Source organism: Trichomycterus rosablanca, chromosome 15, assembly GCF_030014385.1.
Source record: "Trichomycterus rosablanca isolate fTriRos1 chromosome 15, fTriRos1.hap1, whole genome shotgun sequence".
NCBI classification, from domain to species: Eukaryota; Metazoa; Chordata; class Actinopteri; order Siluriformes; family Trichomycteridae; genus Trichomycterus; species Trichomycterus rosablanca.
The window spans coordinates 20,063,216-20,084,406 of record NC_086002.1 but is presented as its reverse complement, the minus strand read 5'-3'; the positions used below and the strand labels follow the sequence as shown (position 1 = coordinate 20,084,406).

Here is a 21,191-nt window from a genome sequence, read left to right as displayed (position 1 = left end):
TTAGGATTTATTTACAAATACATCTGACACGTTAATTCTAGTTGATTGACAGCAAGGCTGAAGACAGCAGTGTGAAAACCTCTGACTTGCGGTGGAGCAATAAAACCTCTGACAGTAGTTCACTCAATACTTTAAAGTATGTATTTAATCACAAACTACCTAACATACAACATGAAATTTAAAAAGAACATACCGCTATAAATACATATTCCAAATAAACCGACGCTCGACGAAGCGAAAGAATAAAACGTCATGATTTTTGCACATGCGCGTTAAAGGGGAAACAGGGGGAACTGAATTCTCCGTAACAGGTGTTTGCAGAGATACGCTCTCGATAGTTCGGGCTGTGGTCATAACATGGCGACCGCTGCTTTGAGTGCAGCATTCACAAGTAGACAAATTGTTTCAACGTAAAAAAAAAAAAAAGGTAACTCATAAAAGCCTGTTTAATTTTATCATTCACAAAGAACAAACATATATACTTTTGTTTACTGTCTGATTCTGTATGTTTAACTGTTTAAAAACTAAAATCCTCTCTTTTGTAGATTCAGGTTACACTCGCGACTTTGAACTCATAAAGTTGCAGATGTGGAGGAGCAGTTGAATGCTGCATCGAGTTAAAGTAAAAGTGAGCTCTTCGGTTTATGTGGAGAGAAATATAAAGTTTTCTAGAAAATCACGGTGAGTTTGTGAATATAAAGTTGTAATATGTAAATGTTATTAATCCGTATTTGATGGAGAAATGTTTAGGATTGATTTTATTACCTGATATTTTTTCGGTAAGGAGAAATGCGTCACATTTAACACCGTTATTTAGGCGTGTCAACAACAACACAGATATTTTTTACACTTTAGTTTTCTGTGTTTTTCTCTCATCCGCACGAACTCACAAACCCACGATTAATGAAAACAGGATAAAGAGATTTCTGAAAACTGCTTCCTTGTTTTCGTCTGGATACTAAAATGTAGCTTTACACAGATGTTGTGACGTCAGCGCGCTGGTATATACATACATGCAGGCGGTGGAGAAAATAACAGAAACACACAATCAATAATAAACAAAAAACATCAAATAATAAACATGTATGAGATTATTACATGAAGAGTATAAACTTTACTGAAGAAAGGTTGGAATTCATTACTGATAATGTGTCCACGCTGTGTGTGATTATAAAGAAAGCACTAATCTAACACATTGATGAGAGTGAGATTGTTATTAATACACTTTCATTTATTTAAGATGTAAACCAGATCAAAGGTATTGGCATACTGGTGTAAAACTAATAAAAAATAAATAAATGTCTTAGCTGTAATGTAAAACTGCTCTGTAATGCTTTTAGAGTATGTGACTTTAGTTTAACTAAACTAGCTGCTAGGTAGTTAAGCTGTGTGATTACTGTATCATGTCCTTGGTGGTGTTTCTCTGAAACTGAAACGTTTAGGTGCCCTCGTGCTTTTTTATATAGTTATTTTTTGTTTGTTTTACCTTTACTTCAGTGTTACTCCAGTGTGATGGAGGGTGTAAGACCAGATTCACCTCAACCCAGCTGTGTCTCCATGAAGAGCGACCGGTCAATGGATTGTCCACGTCACTTTAAAGATAGAGGATGTTCTACTGATCTGAGGTCAGTATAATCTCATGGTGTTTTAGTGCCTTAGATCACTGTGCCACCTATGCACCAGCTCCAAACTAAGTGAAGTTTAAAAAAAAGAGTTAACATGACTAAAATTATATATACAGTGCCTTGCAAAAGTATTCGGCCCCCTTGAACTTTTCAACCTTTTGCCACATTTCGAAATTTATTGGATATTTGAAACTTTTTTTAGAAATAAAAAACTGAAAAGTGGGGCGTGCAATATTATTCGACCCCCTTGCGTTAATACTTTGTAGCGCCACCTTTTGCTGCGATTACAGCTGCAAGTCGCTTGGGGTATGTCTCTATCAGTTTTGCACATCGAGAGACAGAAATTTTTGCCCATTCTTCCTTGCAAAACAGCTCGAGCTCAGTGAGGTTGGATGGAGAGTGTTTGTGAACAGCAGTTTTCAGCTCTTTCCACAGATTCTCAATGGGATTCAGGTCTGGACTTTGACTTGGCCATTCTAACACCTGGATACGTTTATTTGTGAACCATTCCATTGTAGATTTTGCTTTATGTTTTGGATCATTGTCTTGTTGGAAGATAAATCTCCATCCCAGTCTCAGGTCTTTTGCAGACTGCAACAGGTTTTCTTCCAGAATGGTCCTGTATTTGGCTCCATCCATCTTCCCATCAATTTTAAACATCTTCCCTGTCCCTGCTGAAGAAAAGCAGGCCCAAACCATGATGCTGCCACCACCATGTTTGACAGTGGGGAGTGTGTTTAGGGTGATGAGCTGTGTTGCTTTTACGCCAAACATAACGTTTTGCATTGTGGCCAAAAAGTTCGATTTTGGTTTCATCTGACCAGAGCACCTTCTTCCACATGTTTGGTGTGTCTCCCAGGTGACTTTTTATAGATATCTTTGAGAAATGGCTTTCTTCTTGCCACTCTTCCATAAAGGCCAGATTTGTGCAGTGTACGACTGATTGTGTCCTATGGACAGAGTCTCCCACCTCAGCTGTAGATCTCTGCAGTTCATTCAGAGTGATCATGGGCCTCTTGGCTGCATCTCTGATCAGTCTTCTCCTTGTTTGAGCTGAAAGTTTAGAGGGACGGCCGGGTCTTGGTAGATTTGCAGTGGTCTGATACTCCTTCCATTTCAATATAATCGCTTGCACAGTGCTCCTTAAGATGTTTAAAGCTTGGGAAATCTTTTTGTATCCAAATCCGGCTTTAAACTTCTCCACAACAGTATCTCGGACCTGCCTGGTGTGTTTCTTGGTCTTCATGATGCTCTATGCGCTTTAAACAGAACTCTGAGACTATCACAGAGCAGGTGCATTTATACGGAGACTTGATTACACACAGGTGGATTCTATTTATCACCATCAGTCATTTAGGTCAACATTGGATCATTCAGAGATCCTCACTGAACTTCTGGAGTGAGTTTGCTGCACTGAAAGTAAAGGGGCCGAATAATATTGCACGCCCCACTTTTTAGTTTTTTATTTCTAAAAAAAGTTTAAAATATCCAATAAATTTCGTTCCACTTCACGATTGTGTCCCACTTGTTGTTGATTCTTCACAAAAAATTACAATTTCATATCGTTATGTTTGAAGCCTGAAATGTGGCAAAAGGTTGAAAAGTTCAAGGGGGCCGAATACTTTTGCAAGGCACTGTATATACACTGTATTGCCAAAAGTATTCGCTCACCTGTCTTGAGTGACTCCCATTCTTAATCCATAGGGTTTAATATGATGTCAGCCCACCCGTTGCAGCTATAACAGCTTCAACTTTTGAACATTCTTCCAGAAGCACATTTGTGAGGTCAGATACTGATGTTGGACGAGAAGGCCTGGCTCGCAGTCTCTGCTCTAATTCATCCCAAAGGTTTTCTATCGGGTTGAGGTCAGGACTCTGTGCAGGCCAGTCAAGTTCTTCGACACCAGACTCGCTCATCCACGTCTTTATGGACCTTGCTTTGTGCACTGGTGCGCAGTCATGTTGGAACAGGAATGGACCATCCCCAAACTGTTTCCACAATGTTGGAAGCATGAAATTGTCCAAAATATCTTGGTATGCGGAAGCATTAAGAGTTCCTTTCACTGGAACTAAGGGGTCAAGCCCAACTGCTGAAAAACAACCCCACACCATAATCCCCCCTCCACCAAACTTTACACTTGGCACAATGCAGTCAGACAAGTACCGTTCTCCTGGCAACCGCCAAACCCAGACTAATCCATCGGATTGCTAGACGGAAAAGCGTGATTCTTCACTCCAGAAAACATGTCTCCACTGCTCTGGAGTCCAGTGGCGGCATGCTTTACACCACTGCATCTGATGATTTGCATTGCGCTTGGTGATGTAAGGCTCGGATGCAGCTGCTCGGCCATGGAAACCCATTCCATGAAGCTCTCTACACAAGTCAACTTTATTTATATAGCGCTTTATACAATAGACATTGTCTCAAAGCAACTTTACAAAATCCAGGACCAACAGATACAAAAACCCCTGTTGAGAAAGCCGAGGAAAAACTCCCTGAAAATTACAGGAAGAAACCTTGAGAGGAACCAGACTCAGCAGGGCCCATCCTTCTTGGGTGGTCTGGAGGAAACTTTAAATAAATAGGATTTACACAAATCATACAAACACAGAATTAAATGAACTAAAAGTTATAACTGGCAATAAATAAAGAAATAAATAATAATAGAGTTATTATTCGGTCTAGTCTTTAATAAAGTCTGTAGTGAATTCTTGTCATTCTTGGTGCAAATACTCCAGACCCGTCACATCTGGCAGGAGCAGCATCGTTGGCACTGCAGTCTCGACTTTAATCCTTAACCTCGGCGGGTAAACAGGTTTTCATCTGAATGCCCCTGGGGTAAAACAATAGAGAATGTAGTTATTAATGTACAATGCTAGTTAAGTAAAACAGTTTTACAGAGAGTTTTAGACTCCGGCAGCCCTAATTATTACAGCATAACTAAAAGTGAGAGCGAGCAGGTAACAAGGTCATGAAGGCTTTCACAGGACATCAGCACCCACCTCTCCTACCCAAACCTGAGTGATCGGACAGGAGAGGCAGAACGACAGCAACCCAACATCCTTGATCACCACAAGTTTCTATGACCAAGAACCCCCAAGCTCTGCGTCTTTGTCTATAGTAATCAAAAGCCTGAGAAAATAAATATGTTTTCAGTCTAGACTTAAACATTGAGACTGTGTCCGAATCCCGAACAGAGGCAGGAAGATTATTCCAAGGTATTTCCTCGTACACACTGTTCTTAAACTAATCTGAAGGCCACATGAAGTTTGGAGGTCTGTAGCGATTGACTCTACAGAAAGTTAGTGACCTCTGCGCACTATCGCCTCAGCATCTCTGTCTTCGTGGTTGAGTTCCTATCGTGCCCAATTGCTTTCACTTTGTTATAATACCACTGATAGTTGACTGTGGAATATTTAGTAGTGAGGAAATTTCACAACTGGACTTGTTGCACAGGTGGCATCTTATCACGGTACCACGCTGGAACTCACTGAGCTCCTAAGAGCAACCCATTCTTTCACTAATGTTTGTAGAAGCAGTCTGTATGCCTAGGTGCTTGGTTTTATACACCTGTGGCCATGGAAGTGATTGGAACACCTAAATTTAATGATTTGGATGGGGGAGTAAATACTTTTGGCAATATAGTGTATATATACACTGCCTGGCCAAAAAATTGTCACACACTCTAATATTTTGTTAAACCGCCTTTAGCTTTGATTACGGCACGCATTCGCTGTGGCATCGTTTCCACAAGCTTCTGCAATGTCACAACATTTATTTCTGTCCAGAGTTGCATTAATTTTCCCCCAAAATCTTGTATTGATGATGGGAGATTTGGACCACTGTGCAAAGTCTTCTCCAGCACATCCTAAAGATTCTCAATGGGGTTCAGGTCTGGACTCTGTGGTGGCCAATCCATGTGTGAAAATGATGTCTCATTCTCCCTGAACCACTCTTTCACAATTTGACCCTGATGAATCCTGGCATTGTCATCTTGGAATATGCCCATGCCATCAGGGAAGAAAAAATCCATTGATGGAATAACCTGGTTGTTCAGTATATTCAGGAAGTCAGCTGACCTCATTCTTTGGGCACATAACGTTGCTGAACCTAGACCTGACCAACTGCAGCAACCCCAGATCATAGCACTGCCCCCACAGGCTTGTACCGTAGGCACTAGGTATGATGGGTGCATCACTTCAGCCGCCTCTCTTCTTACCCTGATGCACCCATCACTCTGGAACAGGGTAAATCTGGACTCATCAGACCACATGACCTTCTTCCATTGTTCCAGAGTCCAATCTTTATGCTCCCAAGCAAATTGAAGCCATTTTTGCCGGTTAGCCTCACTGACAAGTGGTTTTCTTAAGGCTACACAGCTGTTTAGTCCCAATTCCTTGAGTTCCCTTCGCATTGTGTGTGTGGAAATGCTCTTACTTTCACTATTAAACATATCCCTGAGTTCTACTGTTGTTTTTTTACCATTTGATTTCACCAAATGTTCATTTAAGATTTTTTTCCGACCACATTCCATTCTCGAAGATGATGTTTCCTTACTGTCCTTCCACTTCTTAATAATGCGTTGGACAGTTCTTAACCTGATTTTAGTCGTTTCAGCTTCTCCTTAGATGTTTTCTCTGCTTGATGCATGCCAATAATTTGACTCTTCTGAAACAGATTAACATCTTTTCCATGATTGTGTACGAATGGAGGAAATTCAAGACCATTGTTACCCTCCCCAGGATTGGTCGACCAACAAACATCACTTCAAAAGCAAGGCGTGTAATAGTCACAAAAGAGGTCACAAAGGACCCCAGGGTAACTTCTAAGCAACTGAAGGCCTCTCTTACATTGGCTAATGTTAATGCTCATGAGTTCACCATCAGGAGAACACTGAACAACAATGGTGTGCATGGCAGGGTTGCAAGGAGAAAGCCACTGCTCTCCAAAAAGAACATTGCTGCTCGTCTGCAGTTTGCTACAGATCACATGGACAAGCCAGAAGGCTATTGAAAGAATGTTTTGTGGACTGATGAGACCAAAATAGAACTTTTTGGTTTAAATGAAAAGCGTTATGTTTGGAGAAAAGAAAACACTGCATTCCAGCATAAAAACCTTATCCCATCTGTGAAACATGGTGGTGGTAATATCATGGTTTGGGCCCGTTTTGCTGCATCTGGGCCAGGACGGCTTGCCATCATTGATGAAACAATGAATTCTGAATTATATCAGAGAATTCTTAAGGAAAATGTCAGGACATCTGTCCATGAACTGTATCTCAAGAGAAGGTGGGTCATGCAGCAAGACAACGACCCTAAGCACACAAGTCATTCTACAAAGAATGGTTAAAGAAGAATAAAGTTAATGTTTTGGAATGGCCAAGTCAAAGTCCTGACCTTAATCCAATCTAAATGTTGTGGAAGGACCTGAAGCTAGCAGTTAATGTGAGGAAACCCACCAACATCCCAGAGTTGAAGCTGTTCTGTATGGAGGAATGGGCTAAAATTCCTCCAAGCCATTGTGCAGGACTGATCAACAGTTACCGGAAATGTTTAGTTGCAGTTATTGCTGCAAAGGGGGGGTCACACCAGATACTGAAAGCAAAGGTTCACATACTTTTGCCACTCACAAATATGTAATATTGGATCATTTTTCTCAATAAATAAATGACCAAGTATAATATTTTTGTCTAATTTGTTCAACTGGGGTCTCTTTATCTACTTTTAGGACTTATGTGAAATTAATATCAGCTGGTTTAGTCCTAATTGATGGCCTATAAAAAGGTTTCTCATTACCAAGGTGTCACACAAGAAGCATCTTTTGATGGGTAAAAGCAAAGAGCTCTCTCAAGACCTTTACAACCTTACTGTTGCTAAACATACTGATGGTATTGGTTATAGACATATTTCTAAACTTCTAAATGTTCCAGTGAGCATTGTTGGGGCCATTATCCGGAAGTGGAAAGAACATCATTTCACCATAAACCGGCCACGACCAGGTGCTCCTCGCAAAATTTCTGATGGGGGAGTCAAAAGAAAAATCAGAAGAGTTCTCCAAGAGCCAAGGACCATCCATGGAGAGCTTCAGAAAGACCTGGAATTAGCAGGTGCAGTTGTTTCGAAGAAAACATTAAGTACAATGCACTCAACCACCATGGCCTCTATGCATGCTAACCGCGCAAGACTCCATTGCTGAAGAAAAAGCATGTTAAAGCTTGTTTAAAGTTTACTGCACAACATTTGGACAAACCTATGAAATACTGGGAGAATATAGTCTGGTCAAATGAGACCAAAATTGAACTCTTTAGATGTCATAGCACACACCATGTTTGAATGAGAAATGGCACTGCACATCACCCCAAAAACACCATACCAACAGTGAAGTTTGGAGGTGGGAACATCATGGTGTGGGGCTGTTTCTCAGCATATGGTACTGGCACACTTTATATAATTGAAGAAAGGATGAATGGAGAAATGTACCGAGACATTCTTGATAAGAATCTGCTGCCATCTACCAGAATGCTAAAGATGAAACGAGGGTGGACATTTCAGCAAGACAATGATCCCAAACACACAGCCAAGGAAACTCTCAAGTGGTTTCAGACAAAGAAAATAAAGCTGATAGAATGTCCCAGTCAATCAATCACCCGACTTGAATCCAATTGAAAATCTATGGAAAGAACTGAAGATCAGAGTTCATAGCAGAGGCCCCCAGAACCTTCAAGATTTGAAGACAGTTTGTGTGGAAGAATGGGCCAAAATCACACCTGAACAATGCATGCAACTAGTTTCTCCATACAGAAGGCGTGTTGAAGCTGTCATTACCAACAAAGGCTTTTCTACTAAGTATTAAATAAATTTCAGTAAGCGTCTTCAATACTTTTTCCCTGTGTCATTCACCTTTATTACACATGACTTCATTTATGGACTTATTTGTTTACATTTTTTTGTATGTGTGGATTACTATGGTTGTTACCAACATCTTGTGAAAATTTCATGACAAAAGCCCCATCAAAAAAATATTTACTGAGAAAAATGTTGATGCGTTCAATACTTATTTCCCCGCTGTATATGTATATAATGTATTAATTTATCATTTTTTTATTAGTAAGGAGTAGTAACTGGTTAACTGTACAAACTCCATTACATTCTTCTGCTGCTCTGATGTAGTAATGCTAAGTCTAAGACTACAGTTTACAAGAGTCAAATTTAAGAACAAGTGCAAATAAAGCTTGATATTATTGTTAATATTTATATCAAAATTGTAATAATAATATTGATCATTTATTTATGAATGTAAAATCATATCAGTCATGGTTGTGTTATTAGCATACTGGTGTATGCTAAAAAAAAGCATTGTCGATCGTTAAAGTCCACTTTAAAGTCCACTTAAATCTATGATTTAGTGAAAATGCTAATAACAAAACATATAACATATAAAACTAATAATTTTTTTTTAAAACAAGCTAAAACCAAAATCCTAAAGTTTTGGTTTTATTTCTAAATATATTAACTCCTCTAAATGTAATATATTTACCAATTAAATCTTCCATGAAGTTTCCAGCTTGAATTAGGATGGAAGAATCACATTTCAGATTAAAACATTCACCCATTTATTGGCTCCTATATGTTTTATTTTACCTGTACCCCAGTGTGATGGAGGGTACGAGACCAGATACACCTGAACCCAGCTGTGTCTCCATGAAGAGCGACCAGTCAATAGATCCCTTACGTAACTTTAAAGGTGGTGGTGGTTCTACTGATCTGAGGTCAGTATAATCTCATGTTTTAGTGCAGTGTTTTTACTTAAAGTTTTACCTGATCAAATGTATTAATCTCATAAAACAACACTAAACTCCACATTAAAGTCCACTAAGCAATTCATTCATAAAAATACTAATCACCTAGGAAATGTTTCAATAACAGGATGATAGAACCTGCTAGTGTTCAATACTGTCTTATTTGTCATTTTTACAGACAACAAAAGGAGAAATCAAATGTTACTTACAGAGATCAGCTGGAATCCACGTTTAAGGTTTGTCTAAATGAATGCTGTGAGGGATTTTATGTTGATTTTGGATTTTGGACCCTTCTTAGATGTTGTTCTGGTTCTTTTAGACCTGAATGATCTCTTGATTTTTGCCATATACGGTTGATGGGACTTATTAGGGGCAGTAAACAAATTATCTTTTCCTCTAATTTCCTCAACAGGAACTGGAGCTCAAAGTCATCAGCATGTTAAAGAATGAGCTAAACAAGTTCAAAAAGCTCCTAAATATTGATTACCCAGCATGCTCTGAGCAGGAGGTGAAGGATGTGGAAGATCTGAGTAGTTTTAGAGAGGGGGCGCTAAAGATCACACTGAATGTTCTAAAAATCATGAACCAGACAGACCTCGCTAACACCCTGCAGAGGAGTAAGAGACCTAAATACTTAAATTAAAAACTAAAATACTTCACCTAAATTTCTTTAAATATTAGAATTTAAATATTAGATAAAAATAAAATTTAACAGTAACACTTACTAAAATGATCTAGGCTATTGATTGGTCATTAGATTCAATAATATATTGATTTACAAGCTCTAGGTACTTGATATTAGATGAGAATTATAACGATATTGTTGAGTACATCTCTACAAATCAGTCACTCATGAAGATAATAGAGGTTTATAGTCATAAAGAAAATATTATAGAAATAAACCTGTTACTAATTGAAATATTACATTATATACTGTGTTAATTGATCATGCAGTAAAATATTGATCACTTTTATTTGTTTATTAGAACTTTTAGACTCTGTATATCAGAAAAAACTCAAATCAAATCTGAGAGAGAAATGTAAAAGAATCAGTGAAGGAATCTCCCAGCATGGAAGCTCAGCACTTCTGAATGAGATCTACACAGAGCTCTACATCACAGAGGGTTGGAGTGGAGACGTCAATAATGAACATGAGGTCAGACAGATTGAAGCAGCATCCAGGAGACCAGCAACACAAGAGAATCCCATCAAATGCAATGACCTCTTTAAAGACACGTCCATCAGAACTGTGCTGACTAAAGGAATCGCTGGAATTGGAAAAACAGTCTCAGTACAGAAGTTCATTCTGGACTGGGCTGAAGGAGAATCAAATCAGGACCTCATTTTCATATTTCCACTTCCTTTTAGAGAGCTGAACTTGATGAAGCAGGAAAATCTCAGTCTGATGGAACTTCTTCATCAGTTTTTCCCAGAAGTGAAAGACCTATCATCATTAGATTGTGATGCTTACAAAGTTTTGTTCATCTTTGATGGTCTGGATGAGTGTCGACTCCCTCTACATTTTCAAAATAATGAGCAATTATGTAACATAACAAAGTCAGCAAAAATGGATGTGCTGCTGACAAACCTCATCAAGGGGAACCTGCTTCCCTCTGCTCACCTCTGGATTACCTCTCGACCAGCTGCAGCCAATCAGATCCCTCCTGAGTGTGTAGACCAGGTAACAGAGGTACGAGGGTTCAGTGACCCTCAGAAAGAGGAGTACTTCAGGAAGAGGATCAGTGATGAGAACCTAGCTAGTAAAATCATCACTCACATGAAGTCATCAAGAAGCCTCTACATCATGTGTCACATTCCAGTCTTCTGCTGGATCTCAGCCTCTGTTCTACAGAGAATTCTGGATGGAGTCGAGGGGAAAGAGATCCCCAAAACTCTGACTCAGATGTTCACTTACTTTCTGATCTTTCAGATGAAACACAAAGAACAAAAGTACCATGGGAAATCTGACCCTGATCCACACCAGACCAGAGAGACGATACTGGCACTGGGGAAACTGGCCTTCCAACAGCTAGAGAATGGAAACCTGATCTTTTATGAAGAAGACCTGACAGAATGTGGCATTGATGTCAAAAACACATCAGTGTACTCAGGAGTCTGCACCCAAATCTTCAAAAAAGAGGCTGGGATGCACCTGGGTCAGGTCTTCAGCTTTGTGCACCTGAGTGTTCAGGAGTTTCTGGCTGCTTTATATGCATTTCTCACCTTCATCAGCATAAACAGAAATGTGCTGGTGATGCAAATCACTGGATTCCTCAACATCTTTAGAAATCCTATGTCTGACTTTCTGAACAGTGCAGTGGACAAGGCCTTACAGAGTGAGAATGGACACCTGGATCTTTTCCTCCGCTTCCTCCTGGGTCTCTCACTGGAGTCCAATCAGACTCTCTTACAAGGCCTACTGCCACAAACAGAAAGTTGCTCTTACAAAAAAGAGGAAACAGTCAGTTACATCAAGGAGAAGATCAGTGAGAATCCCTCTCCAGAGAAATCCATCAATCTGTTCCACTGTCTGAATGAACTGAACGATGATTTTCTAGTGCAGGAAGTCAAAAAATACCTGAACAGAAGAGGTTCTCTTCATCATGATGGACACCGCCTGTCTCATGCTCAGTGGTCGGCTTTTGTATTTGTGCTGCTGAACTCAGATCAGGAGCTGAATGAGTTTGATTTGAGGAAATATTATCCATCACATGAAGGTCTTTTGAAGATGCTGCCAGTGGTGAAAGAAATAAAAAAAGCTATGTGAGTCATTTATTAATAAACATTTGATTCATAATTATTAAATGTATGAAACTGAGAAGGTGCAAAACGCAGTGCTGCAGTCTGATCTCAAAATGTGTCTGAAATGAACGTCTAACTTAATAATGTTACCAGTTTCTGCACCAGTTAAATGGTGGAAATCATCAACCACAGAGCTCCAAAAACATCAGGACTAAATGATTAATGCAAGTTCAGTAATAAAGAGAGAAATGCATTAACAATAGACAATCTTTTTAAATAAAGACACTCATGTTAACATGAACAGGGCACTCAGGTGGTGCAGAGGTAAAGTACACTAGCCCACTTTTGCTGAGATCTGAGGATGTTAGCATGGAGGGAATTGATCTGACTGATGTGTAATCATGTTTTCAGGAGAATTAATTTTACTCTGATGAAAACACTGTAATAATGATCAGATCATTTTGCTGTACGACAGTATCATGAATCTGGAATACACAGAGCTCAGTTTACATTTCAGGTGAAATTCTACGTTCTGTATAAAACTAGTGCACGAGTCTAAACGTGTAATTTACACGTCATGTTTGTGAAAGCAGGAGCAGAAGTATTTGTACCTCTAACCCTGAATGTTGGTTGATTCATTAATTCAACTGCTTTTGCTTTTATCTACAATGCAGTCTGATCTGATTATTTCTCTCCAGCTTGTGGTGGTGTAATCTAACAGAGGAAAGTTGTAAAGCTCTGTCCTCAGTTCTCAGTTTAAACTCCTCCAGTCTGAAACATCTGAACCTGAGTAACAATGAACTAAAGGATTCAGGAGTGAAGCTGCTCTCTGCTGGACTAGGGAATCCACATTGTAAACTGGAGATACTGGAGTAAGATCTTCACTTTTTATACACATTCATTCATTTACACTAATCACTTCATCCTGGGAAATAATTAGTGTAAACAAATAAAGCATCTTAGGATGACACACACACACACTCACACCCTCTTTTAGAGACAATGTTATAATGATTACTGATTCTGAATCATCAGTTCAACTGCTTTCACTTTCATCTGCACTGCAGTCTGGGTAATATTATCAGATCTGCTACTTGGAATATACCTACTGGTGCAGGGTGATGTCTTTCATTTCTCTGATTGATCTGATTATTTTTCTCCAGGTTGTGGAATTGTAATCTAACAGATGAAAGTTGTGAAGTTCTGTCCTCAGTTCTCAGTTTAAACTCCTCCAGTCTGAAACATCTGAACCTGAGTTACAATAAACTGAAGGATTCAGGAGTGAAGCTGCTCTCTGCTGGACTGGAGAATCCACACTGTAAACTGGAGATACAGGAGTAAGATCTTCACTTTTACACTGTAGATACAGAAGATCTGTTTCACTCTGAAGCATTATTTTCATTAAAGCGGAATGAAATAATAAAACAATAAAAACACCACTATGAAAGAAAACAATAAAAACACGACTGAAATAAAACAATAAAAACAGCATTATAAATTAAAACAATAAAAACACCATTATGAAATAAAACAATAATTGAAACAAAAATTTCAATATAAAATAAAACAATAAAGAAAACACTATCAAATAAAACAATAAAAACACCACTATGAAATAAATACAATAAAAACACCATTATGAAATAAAAAAATTAAAACACCACTTTGAAATAAAACATCACTATAAAATCAAACAAAAAAGACCACTATAAAATGAAACAATAAAAAAACCACTATGGAAAATTAAACAAAAAATAATAAAATAATAATAACACCACTGAAATTAAACAATAAAAACACCACTATAAAATAAAACAATAAAAACAGCACTATTAGCCGCTCAGGTTGCGCAGTGTTAAAAAAAACACGCTTCAACCAGAGCTGGGATTTTGAATACATCTTATCGAATCACTGCTCTGCCTTGCTGGCTGAGGCTGAGTGGCTACTTGAACAACGACTGGCCGGTTGTTCAAGATGGGCGGGACTAAGCCGGATATGGGTCTCTCTCTGTCAGACTGGTGCAATAACGACCTCTGCTGCGTGATTAGAGGCGCCTGCACAGAGATGGGAAAGGAGTGTTCTTAGGGTGTGTCTCTCTGTACGCAACGCTAGGTGGCACAACACTCATCAATGTGTGGGTGATAAGATGCATGCGGCTTGCTGCCCACGTGTCGGATGGGGCGTGGGTTAGCTTTGATCTCCTCGCTCAGAGCAGGGATCGGCATAGGCAGAGAGGAAGCATGATGCAATTGGCAATTGGACGTGCTAAACGGGGAGAAAAAGGGAAGAAAATGCATAAAAAAAACAGCACTATTAAATAGAACAATAAAAACAGCACTGTGCAGGATAACATCTTTAATTTCTCTGATTGATCTGATTTTTTCTTTCCAGGTTGGCTGGTTGTAATCTAACAGATGAAAGTTGTGAAGTTCTGTCCTCAGTTCTCAGTTTAAACTCCGCTAGTCTGAAACATCTGGACCTGGGTAAGAATGAACTGAAGGATTCAGGAGTGAAGCTGCTCTCTGCTGGACTGGAGAATCCACACTGTAAACTGGAGATACTGTGGTAAGATCTTCACTTTCACACTGTAGATACAGAAGATCTGTTCTAATTAAAAGCATAATTTAAATCAGAACATGAATTTAGAGGACGTTGTTTAGAGTCGTCATACATCATCACATCCTAACAGGATTGATTCTTTTACTTTCGTTTTTTTTTCAGGAATACAATTTTGTTCTAATGCATGAACAACAACAGAGCCACAGTTAGTGGAAACAGACATTTTTTAAAAATAATTATACAATATTACATATATACAACCCCAAATCAGTAAAAGTTGGGACAGTATGGTAAATGCATACATTTACTTTGACTTTTATTTGATTGCGGACAGTTTGAACCTAAGATATTTCATGTTTTATCTGCTCAACTTCACTTTATTTATTAATAAACATTCACATTTCAGACCTGCAACACATTCCAAAGAAAAGTTGGGACAGTAAAGCATTTACCACGTTGTAATGTTGCTATTCCTTTTCACCACACTGAAAAGACATTTTGGAACAGAGGAGACCAAGTGATTTAGTGTTTTAGCTTTTATTTTGTCTCGTTCTTCCTGCAAACACGTCTTAAGATGTGCAACAGTAAGGGTTGTTGTCATTGTTGCATTTTTCCTTTCCAAATTCTCTATTGGGGACAGGTCAGGACTTCAGGCAGGCCAGTCCAGTACCTGTACCTGTACCCTCTTTTTCTGCAACCATGCCTTTGTATTGTGTGCAGCATGTGGTTTTGCATTGTCTTGTTGAAAAATGCATGAATGTCCCTGAAAAAGATGACGTCTTGCAGGGCTCTAGAGTGCGACCTAATTTCTCAATGGTGCGACTAAGAAAAATCTGAGGTCGCACCGGTGCGACCAGCCGTTCGAGGGAAAAGTGTCCGCGACTCTGAAAGCCTTCCTGTGGTTCAACAACAGACACACATTAGGCCCATATTGCGGTATAAACCAGGGTTTTTCAACCTTTTTGGACATGCGCCCCGATCCGTTTGCAGACCGCGAACTTGCGCGCGCGCACACACACATACGCACGCACGCGCAAACTTGCCATCCGCATCCCATCTGAGCCGATTCTATGAACACATGATATAAACTCGTGGTTCACTTTCGTAAATCGTAAGCGGTTCTTGCTTTTGATGTAGATGAGAGCAGAAAACGTTACAGAGCCAAGCAGAGGCAAAAGTACATCAATGACTAAGTTGGTTGGTTCAGGATCATCTGCTTCGTCTGACTAAACTTTTAGCCCACAGGCAGAACGAGTCTGACTCGGTTATCGCTCTGTGGTAATAGCATTAATTAAATAACTAAATAATTAAATATCATGGTAATTTAGCCTGCGCTTTATACGGTAAGCGAGTCACACATAATGTTCCAGTAACTGGTGTTTATTTAAAACCGCAACATTCATTATAACAGTAAAAAAGATAACTGAAAAGAAACTTACGATTCGCATCTTATGAATCGACTCATGACTCACTTATAGCGACACTGTGAACAGAGCATCTCCGACACCTTTCTTAAAGACACACACACGTCCTATAACAGCACTCATTATTTAGTCACCGATTTATCTGCACAGTTAGCCGTATTTTTAATCTGGATAACATTAAACATGCGTTTGTGCGTGGTCAGCAAGACTAATCAAATATGTCTCCTGTGGATGAAAAATTTATTGTTTTTGTTTTAAAAGTAAAAAAAATAAATCTCATAATGCCACGCCCCCTGGACAGGCACTCGCGCTCCCCCAGACAGATACTGATGCCCCCCTTTCTTGTTTGTTTGTTAAGATTTTAACGTCATGTTTTTACACTTTGGTTACATTCATCACAAGAACAGTAGTTATTCATTACACAAGGTTCATCATTTCACAGAAGTTTATTTCAAACAGTCATGGACAATTCAGTGTCTCCAATTCACTTTACTTGCACATCTTTGGACTGTGGGAGGAAACTGGAGCATCCAGAGGAAACCCACACAGACACGGGGAGAACATGCAAACTCCACACAGAAAGAACCTGGACCGCCCCACCTGGGGATCGAACTCAGGACCTTCTTGCTGTGAGATGACAGTGCTACCCACTTAGCCACCGTGCCCCCCCCCCCCCCCCCCTTCTTGTAGAATTGTGCTTCAAATAAAGAACTTTATATTGAAGAGATTGTTCGTTATTTACAAGTCAATATTGCCTATATGGAAAGCGATAAAAAAAAAAAAAAAGTGAACCTGTAAAACTGCGGTGTTAAATGCGATGTGGTCGAAAATTTGGGTGCACCTAACTTTTGTGCTGGTGCACCTAAGGAAAAAAAGTTAGGCGCACCAGTGCAACCAGTGCAAAAAGTTAGTCTAGAGCCCTGTCTTGAAGGCAGCATATGTTGCTCTAAGATCTCAATGTACTTTTCTGCATTAATGCTGCATCACAGAAGTGTAAATGACCTTTACCAAGGGCACTGACACAGCCCCATACCATGACAGACCCTGGCTTTTGGACTTGTTGCTGACTTGGACTTGTTTTGGACTTGGAATGCTGTGTGTTGGTCCATCCTAGATGCCTCTGAGCCCAGAAAAGTCAATGCCACTTTTGGACATGGTTAACATAAGGCTCCTTTTTTTTGCACAGTAAAGTTTTAAGTATCATGTGTGCAGTAACTCTGTATTATAGAGCTTGATGAAGGTTTGATAAACTAATCCCTCAATAGTTAAATCAGCTATTGCTGAGTGGCGGTTCTTGATGCAGTGCCGTCCGAGGGATGGAAGTTGGCCTTTACGCACTGAAATTCCTCCTGATTTATTGAATGGTTTAATGATATTGTGCACTGTAGAGGGAGAAATATGCAAATCCCTTCCAATCTTTCTTTGAGGTACATTGTTTTTAAACATTTGGATGGATGTTTATTAATGAATGAAATGAAGTTGAGCAGATAAAACATGAAATATTTCAGGTTCATCGTGTCTGCAATCAAATAAAAGTCAAGGAAAATGTGAGAAACTCTGTGTTTTAATTTTATTTGCATTTTCCCTACTGTCTACTTTCTTTCCAACTTCTCTGATTTGGGGTTGTGTTTGGTTGCTTGAAATACAGTGAACAGTGGAAAGTTTAAAAATTATTAAATAAACAAATGTTTGACAAATAAATAAATAAAACAATGTAAAGTGTTTTTTTCACATTAGACTCTACATTTTCAGCATTTAGCAGACGCTTTTATCCAAAGCGACTTACACAATGAGCAGTTGAGGGTTAAGGGCCTTGCTCAGGGACCCAACAGTGGCAACTTGGTGGTGGCAGGGCTTGAACCGGCAACCTTCTGTTTACTAGTCCAGTACCTTAACCACTGAGCTATCACTGGCCCTCTACAGTATAGAGTGAACGTTTTATACATTATACAGAGCTAAAACTGTTTTGTGTTTGTAATGAATAATGAGAAAATACTGATTTGATTATTTCTCTCCAGGTTGGCTGATTGTAATCTAACAGAGGAAAGTTGTGAAGTTCTGTCCTCAGTTCTCATTTTAAACTCCTCCAGTCTGAAACATCTGATCCTGAGTAACAATAAACTGAAGGATTCAGGAGTGAAGCTGCTCTCTGCTGGACTGGAGAATCCACACTGTAAACTGGAGATACTGGAGTAAGATCTTCACTTTCACACTGTAGATACAGAAGATCTGTTTCACTCTGGAGCATTATTTTCATTAAAGCGGAACCTTGGTGGACGGTTTGTTTGTGACTCTGGAGTCTTCATATTTCATCACATCCTATCATGATTTTTTTTACTGTAGCTCACTAACTTACCTGGGATAAGATTCTGAACAAGTCCAAAGAATAAAAACACCACTATAAAATTAAACAAACAAAAAAACACCACTATGAAATAAAACAATAGACACAATGATGAAATAAAACAATAAAAACACCACTATGAAAACATCTGATAATGATTCAGACTTCTGTCTGATTATAAAGCATCATTATTTAAATGACAACTGAAATCCCAGGTTCCATTGGTTGGGTTTTAGGGAGGGTTTTTGGTTTTGAATGGTTTTGTAGATGTTGTAGTGTGATTGCTGCAGGGTAACGTCCTTCATTTCTCTGATTGATCTGATTATTTCTCTCCAGGTTGGTTGATTGTAATCTAACAGAGAAAAGTTGTGAAGTTCTGTCCTCAGTTCTCTGTTTAAACTCCTCCAGTCTGAAACATCTGAACCTGAGTAACAATAAACTGAAGGATTCAGGAGTGAAGCTGCTCTCTGCTGGACTGGAGAATCCACACTGTAAACTGGAGATACTGAAGTAAGATCTTCACTTTCACACTGTAGATACAGAAGATCATTCATACAGAAACTGTTATTGATGTGTGTAGGAGATAAAAGATAAAACACTTTATCATTAATATAATAGAATAGTTTAACATGTTGAAGATTTCTCAGTGATGTTGTCTGATTGTGGATCTGAATGGAGATGGAGGAGGAGGTGGGAGAAGATGATGGGTGATTTTTATTAAATGATTTTTTTCTGCAGGTTGAGGAGATGCAGTATTACAGATGAAGGTTTTACTGCTCTGGCTTCAGCTCTGAAATCAAATCCATCATCACGTCTGAGAGAACTGCAACTGAACCACAATCATCCAGGAGAATCAGGAGTAAAACTGCTTAAGGATCTTCAGGAGGATCCACAATGTAACCTGGAGGAACTGCAGTGAGTTACTGTTGCTTTATACACAGACACACCTAAACACACACACATGCAGTGGTATGTTTAACTTATTGTGGAATCAGAACTGCTCATTAACAGAACTTCATCTGTATCAGGGTTTTTCAGTGAACAATGAATCATGTAAAATGTTCTATCATTGTTCCAGCTGGTGTGTGTGTGTGTGTGTGCTGGTGTTTATACTGGTTATTCTGATTGTGTTGAGTCTGATTGGTGACTAAAACATCTGATCATGTCTGATCTCTTGTACAGCACCAGAAACACATATTGGATGATGAGAACAAGATGAAGAGCAGTGGAGATAAACACCATCTATCATCTTCACACTTTGATTCTACATGGTGATGCTTTGTTCAGCATGGAAAGTGTCATGACATCTCTTCCTGTACAAGATCAACAATCTCAAACACATAATGAAGTTCTGATGGATAAGATTGGAGAGTCCATCAGGTAGCTGGTACCATCTAAATTATTCCAGTACAGGTGAGTTAGGAGCTGTGAAATGGGTTGAGGGTCTATAAGGACTGCTTCAGAAAACCCTGCATTAGATTGATGCATTAGCATGCTGTTCACTATCTGGCCTGTAATGAAGAAGTTTAAAGAAGTTTAAAGCTACTGGAGATGTTGAGATTCTGCCTGGAGGAGAACATGAGGAGGATTACTCGAGTGGCCAGAGAATCTCTAAGGATCTTTACTGGGAAATTACAGACGTTAGTGAGGTCTCGAGGTCAGAACATTTTCATACATAACCAGAAGTTGTTTAGAGGACTGACTGAAAAAAGTCTCTTCTGTATGATTCTCATTTTGGAACTTTCTAAGGGACCTTGTTAAATGGTCAGAACAGACCTAAAAAAACATCAAACAGTAGAGGTCTTGTGTTGAGGGGTACATACTGTAATGCTCCAATGTCTCCAAAAGTCCAAATCAGACCTCAGACTATTACCCACAAGCCACTGTGATCCTGTGATGTTTTTACCAGTAACCAGTGGGCTTTTGGAATTGTATATACAGTGTATCACAAAAGTGAGTACACCCCTCACATTTCTGCAAATATTTCATTATATCTTTTCATGGGACAACACTATAGAAATAAAACTTGGATATAACTTAGAGTAGTCAGTGTACAGCTTGTATAGCAGTGTAGATTTACTGTCTTCTGAAAATAACACAGCCATTAATGTCTAAATGGCAGGCAACATAAGTGAGTACACCCCACAGTGAACATGTCCAAATTGTGCCCAAATGTGTCAATATTTTGTGTGACCACCATTATTATCCAGCACTGCCTTAACCCTCCTGGGCATGGAATTCACCAGAGCTGCACAGGTTGCTACTGGAATCCTCTTCCACTCCTCCATGATGACATCACGGAGCTGGTGGATGTTAGACACCTTGAACTCCTCCACCTTCCACTTGAGGATGCGCCACAGGTGCTCAATTGGGTTTAGTCCATCACCTTTACCTTCAGCTTCCTCAGCAAGGCAGTTGTCATCTTGGAGGTTGTGTTTGGGGTCGTTATCCTGTTGGAAAAACAGTTTTCGAAGGGAGGGGATCATGCTCTGTTTCAGAATGTCACAGTACATGTTGGAATTCATGTTTCCCTCAATGAACTGCAGCTCCCCAGTGCCAGCAACACTCATGCAGCCCAAGACCATGATGCTACCACCACCATGCTTGACTGTAGGCAAGATACAGTTGTCTTGGTACTTCTCACCAGGGCGCCGCCACACATGCTGGACACCATCTGAGCCAAACAAGTTTATCTTGG

The 21,191-nt window shown here is 39.4% G+C and overlaps 2 protein-coding genes across 2 annotated transcripts in view; both read left to right on the top strand.

The window, feature by feature from the left end:
- LOC134328802 (histone H2AX-like) overlaps positions 1–21,191 on the top strand; it is a 218,105-nt gene that overhangs the window by 82,717 nt on the left and 114,197 nt on the right. The gene's annotated exons all lie outside the window — the stretch shown is intronic.
- LOC134328712 (NACHT, LRR and PYD domains-containing protein 12-like) lies at positions 389–20,366 on the top strand. Its single transcript, XM_063009893.1, has 12 exons — positions 389–427; positions 546–681; positions 1,498–1,625; positions 9,603–9,660; positions 9,837–10,041; positions 10,411–12,187; positions 12,865–13,038; positions 13,330–13,503; positions 14,558–14,731; positions 18,830–19,003; positions 19,232–19,408; positions 19,676–20,366. The coding sequence occupies exons 3-12, from the start codon at positions 1,513–1,515 to the stop codon at positions 19,710–19,712; spliced, it is 3,063 nt and encodes a 1,020-aa protein (XP_062865963.1). The 5' UTR covers positions 389–427; positions 546–681; positions 1,498–1,512; the 3' UTR covers positions 19,713–20,366.

Coding starts and splice junctions, on each gene's coding strand:
- LOC134328712 (XM_063009893.1), top strand. CDS start 1,513: ATGGAGGGTGTAAGACCAGATTCACCTCAACCCAGCTGTGTCTCCATG. Junction 14,732..18,829: donor TGTAAACTGGAGATACTGTG/GTAAGATCTTCA, acceptor ATTTCTCTCCAG/GTTGGTTGATTGTAATCTAA. Junction 19,004..19,231: donor TGTAAACTGGAGATACTGAA/GTAAGATCTTCA, acceptor TTTTTTCTGCAG/GTTGAGGAGATGCAGTATTA.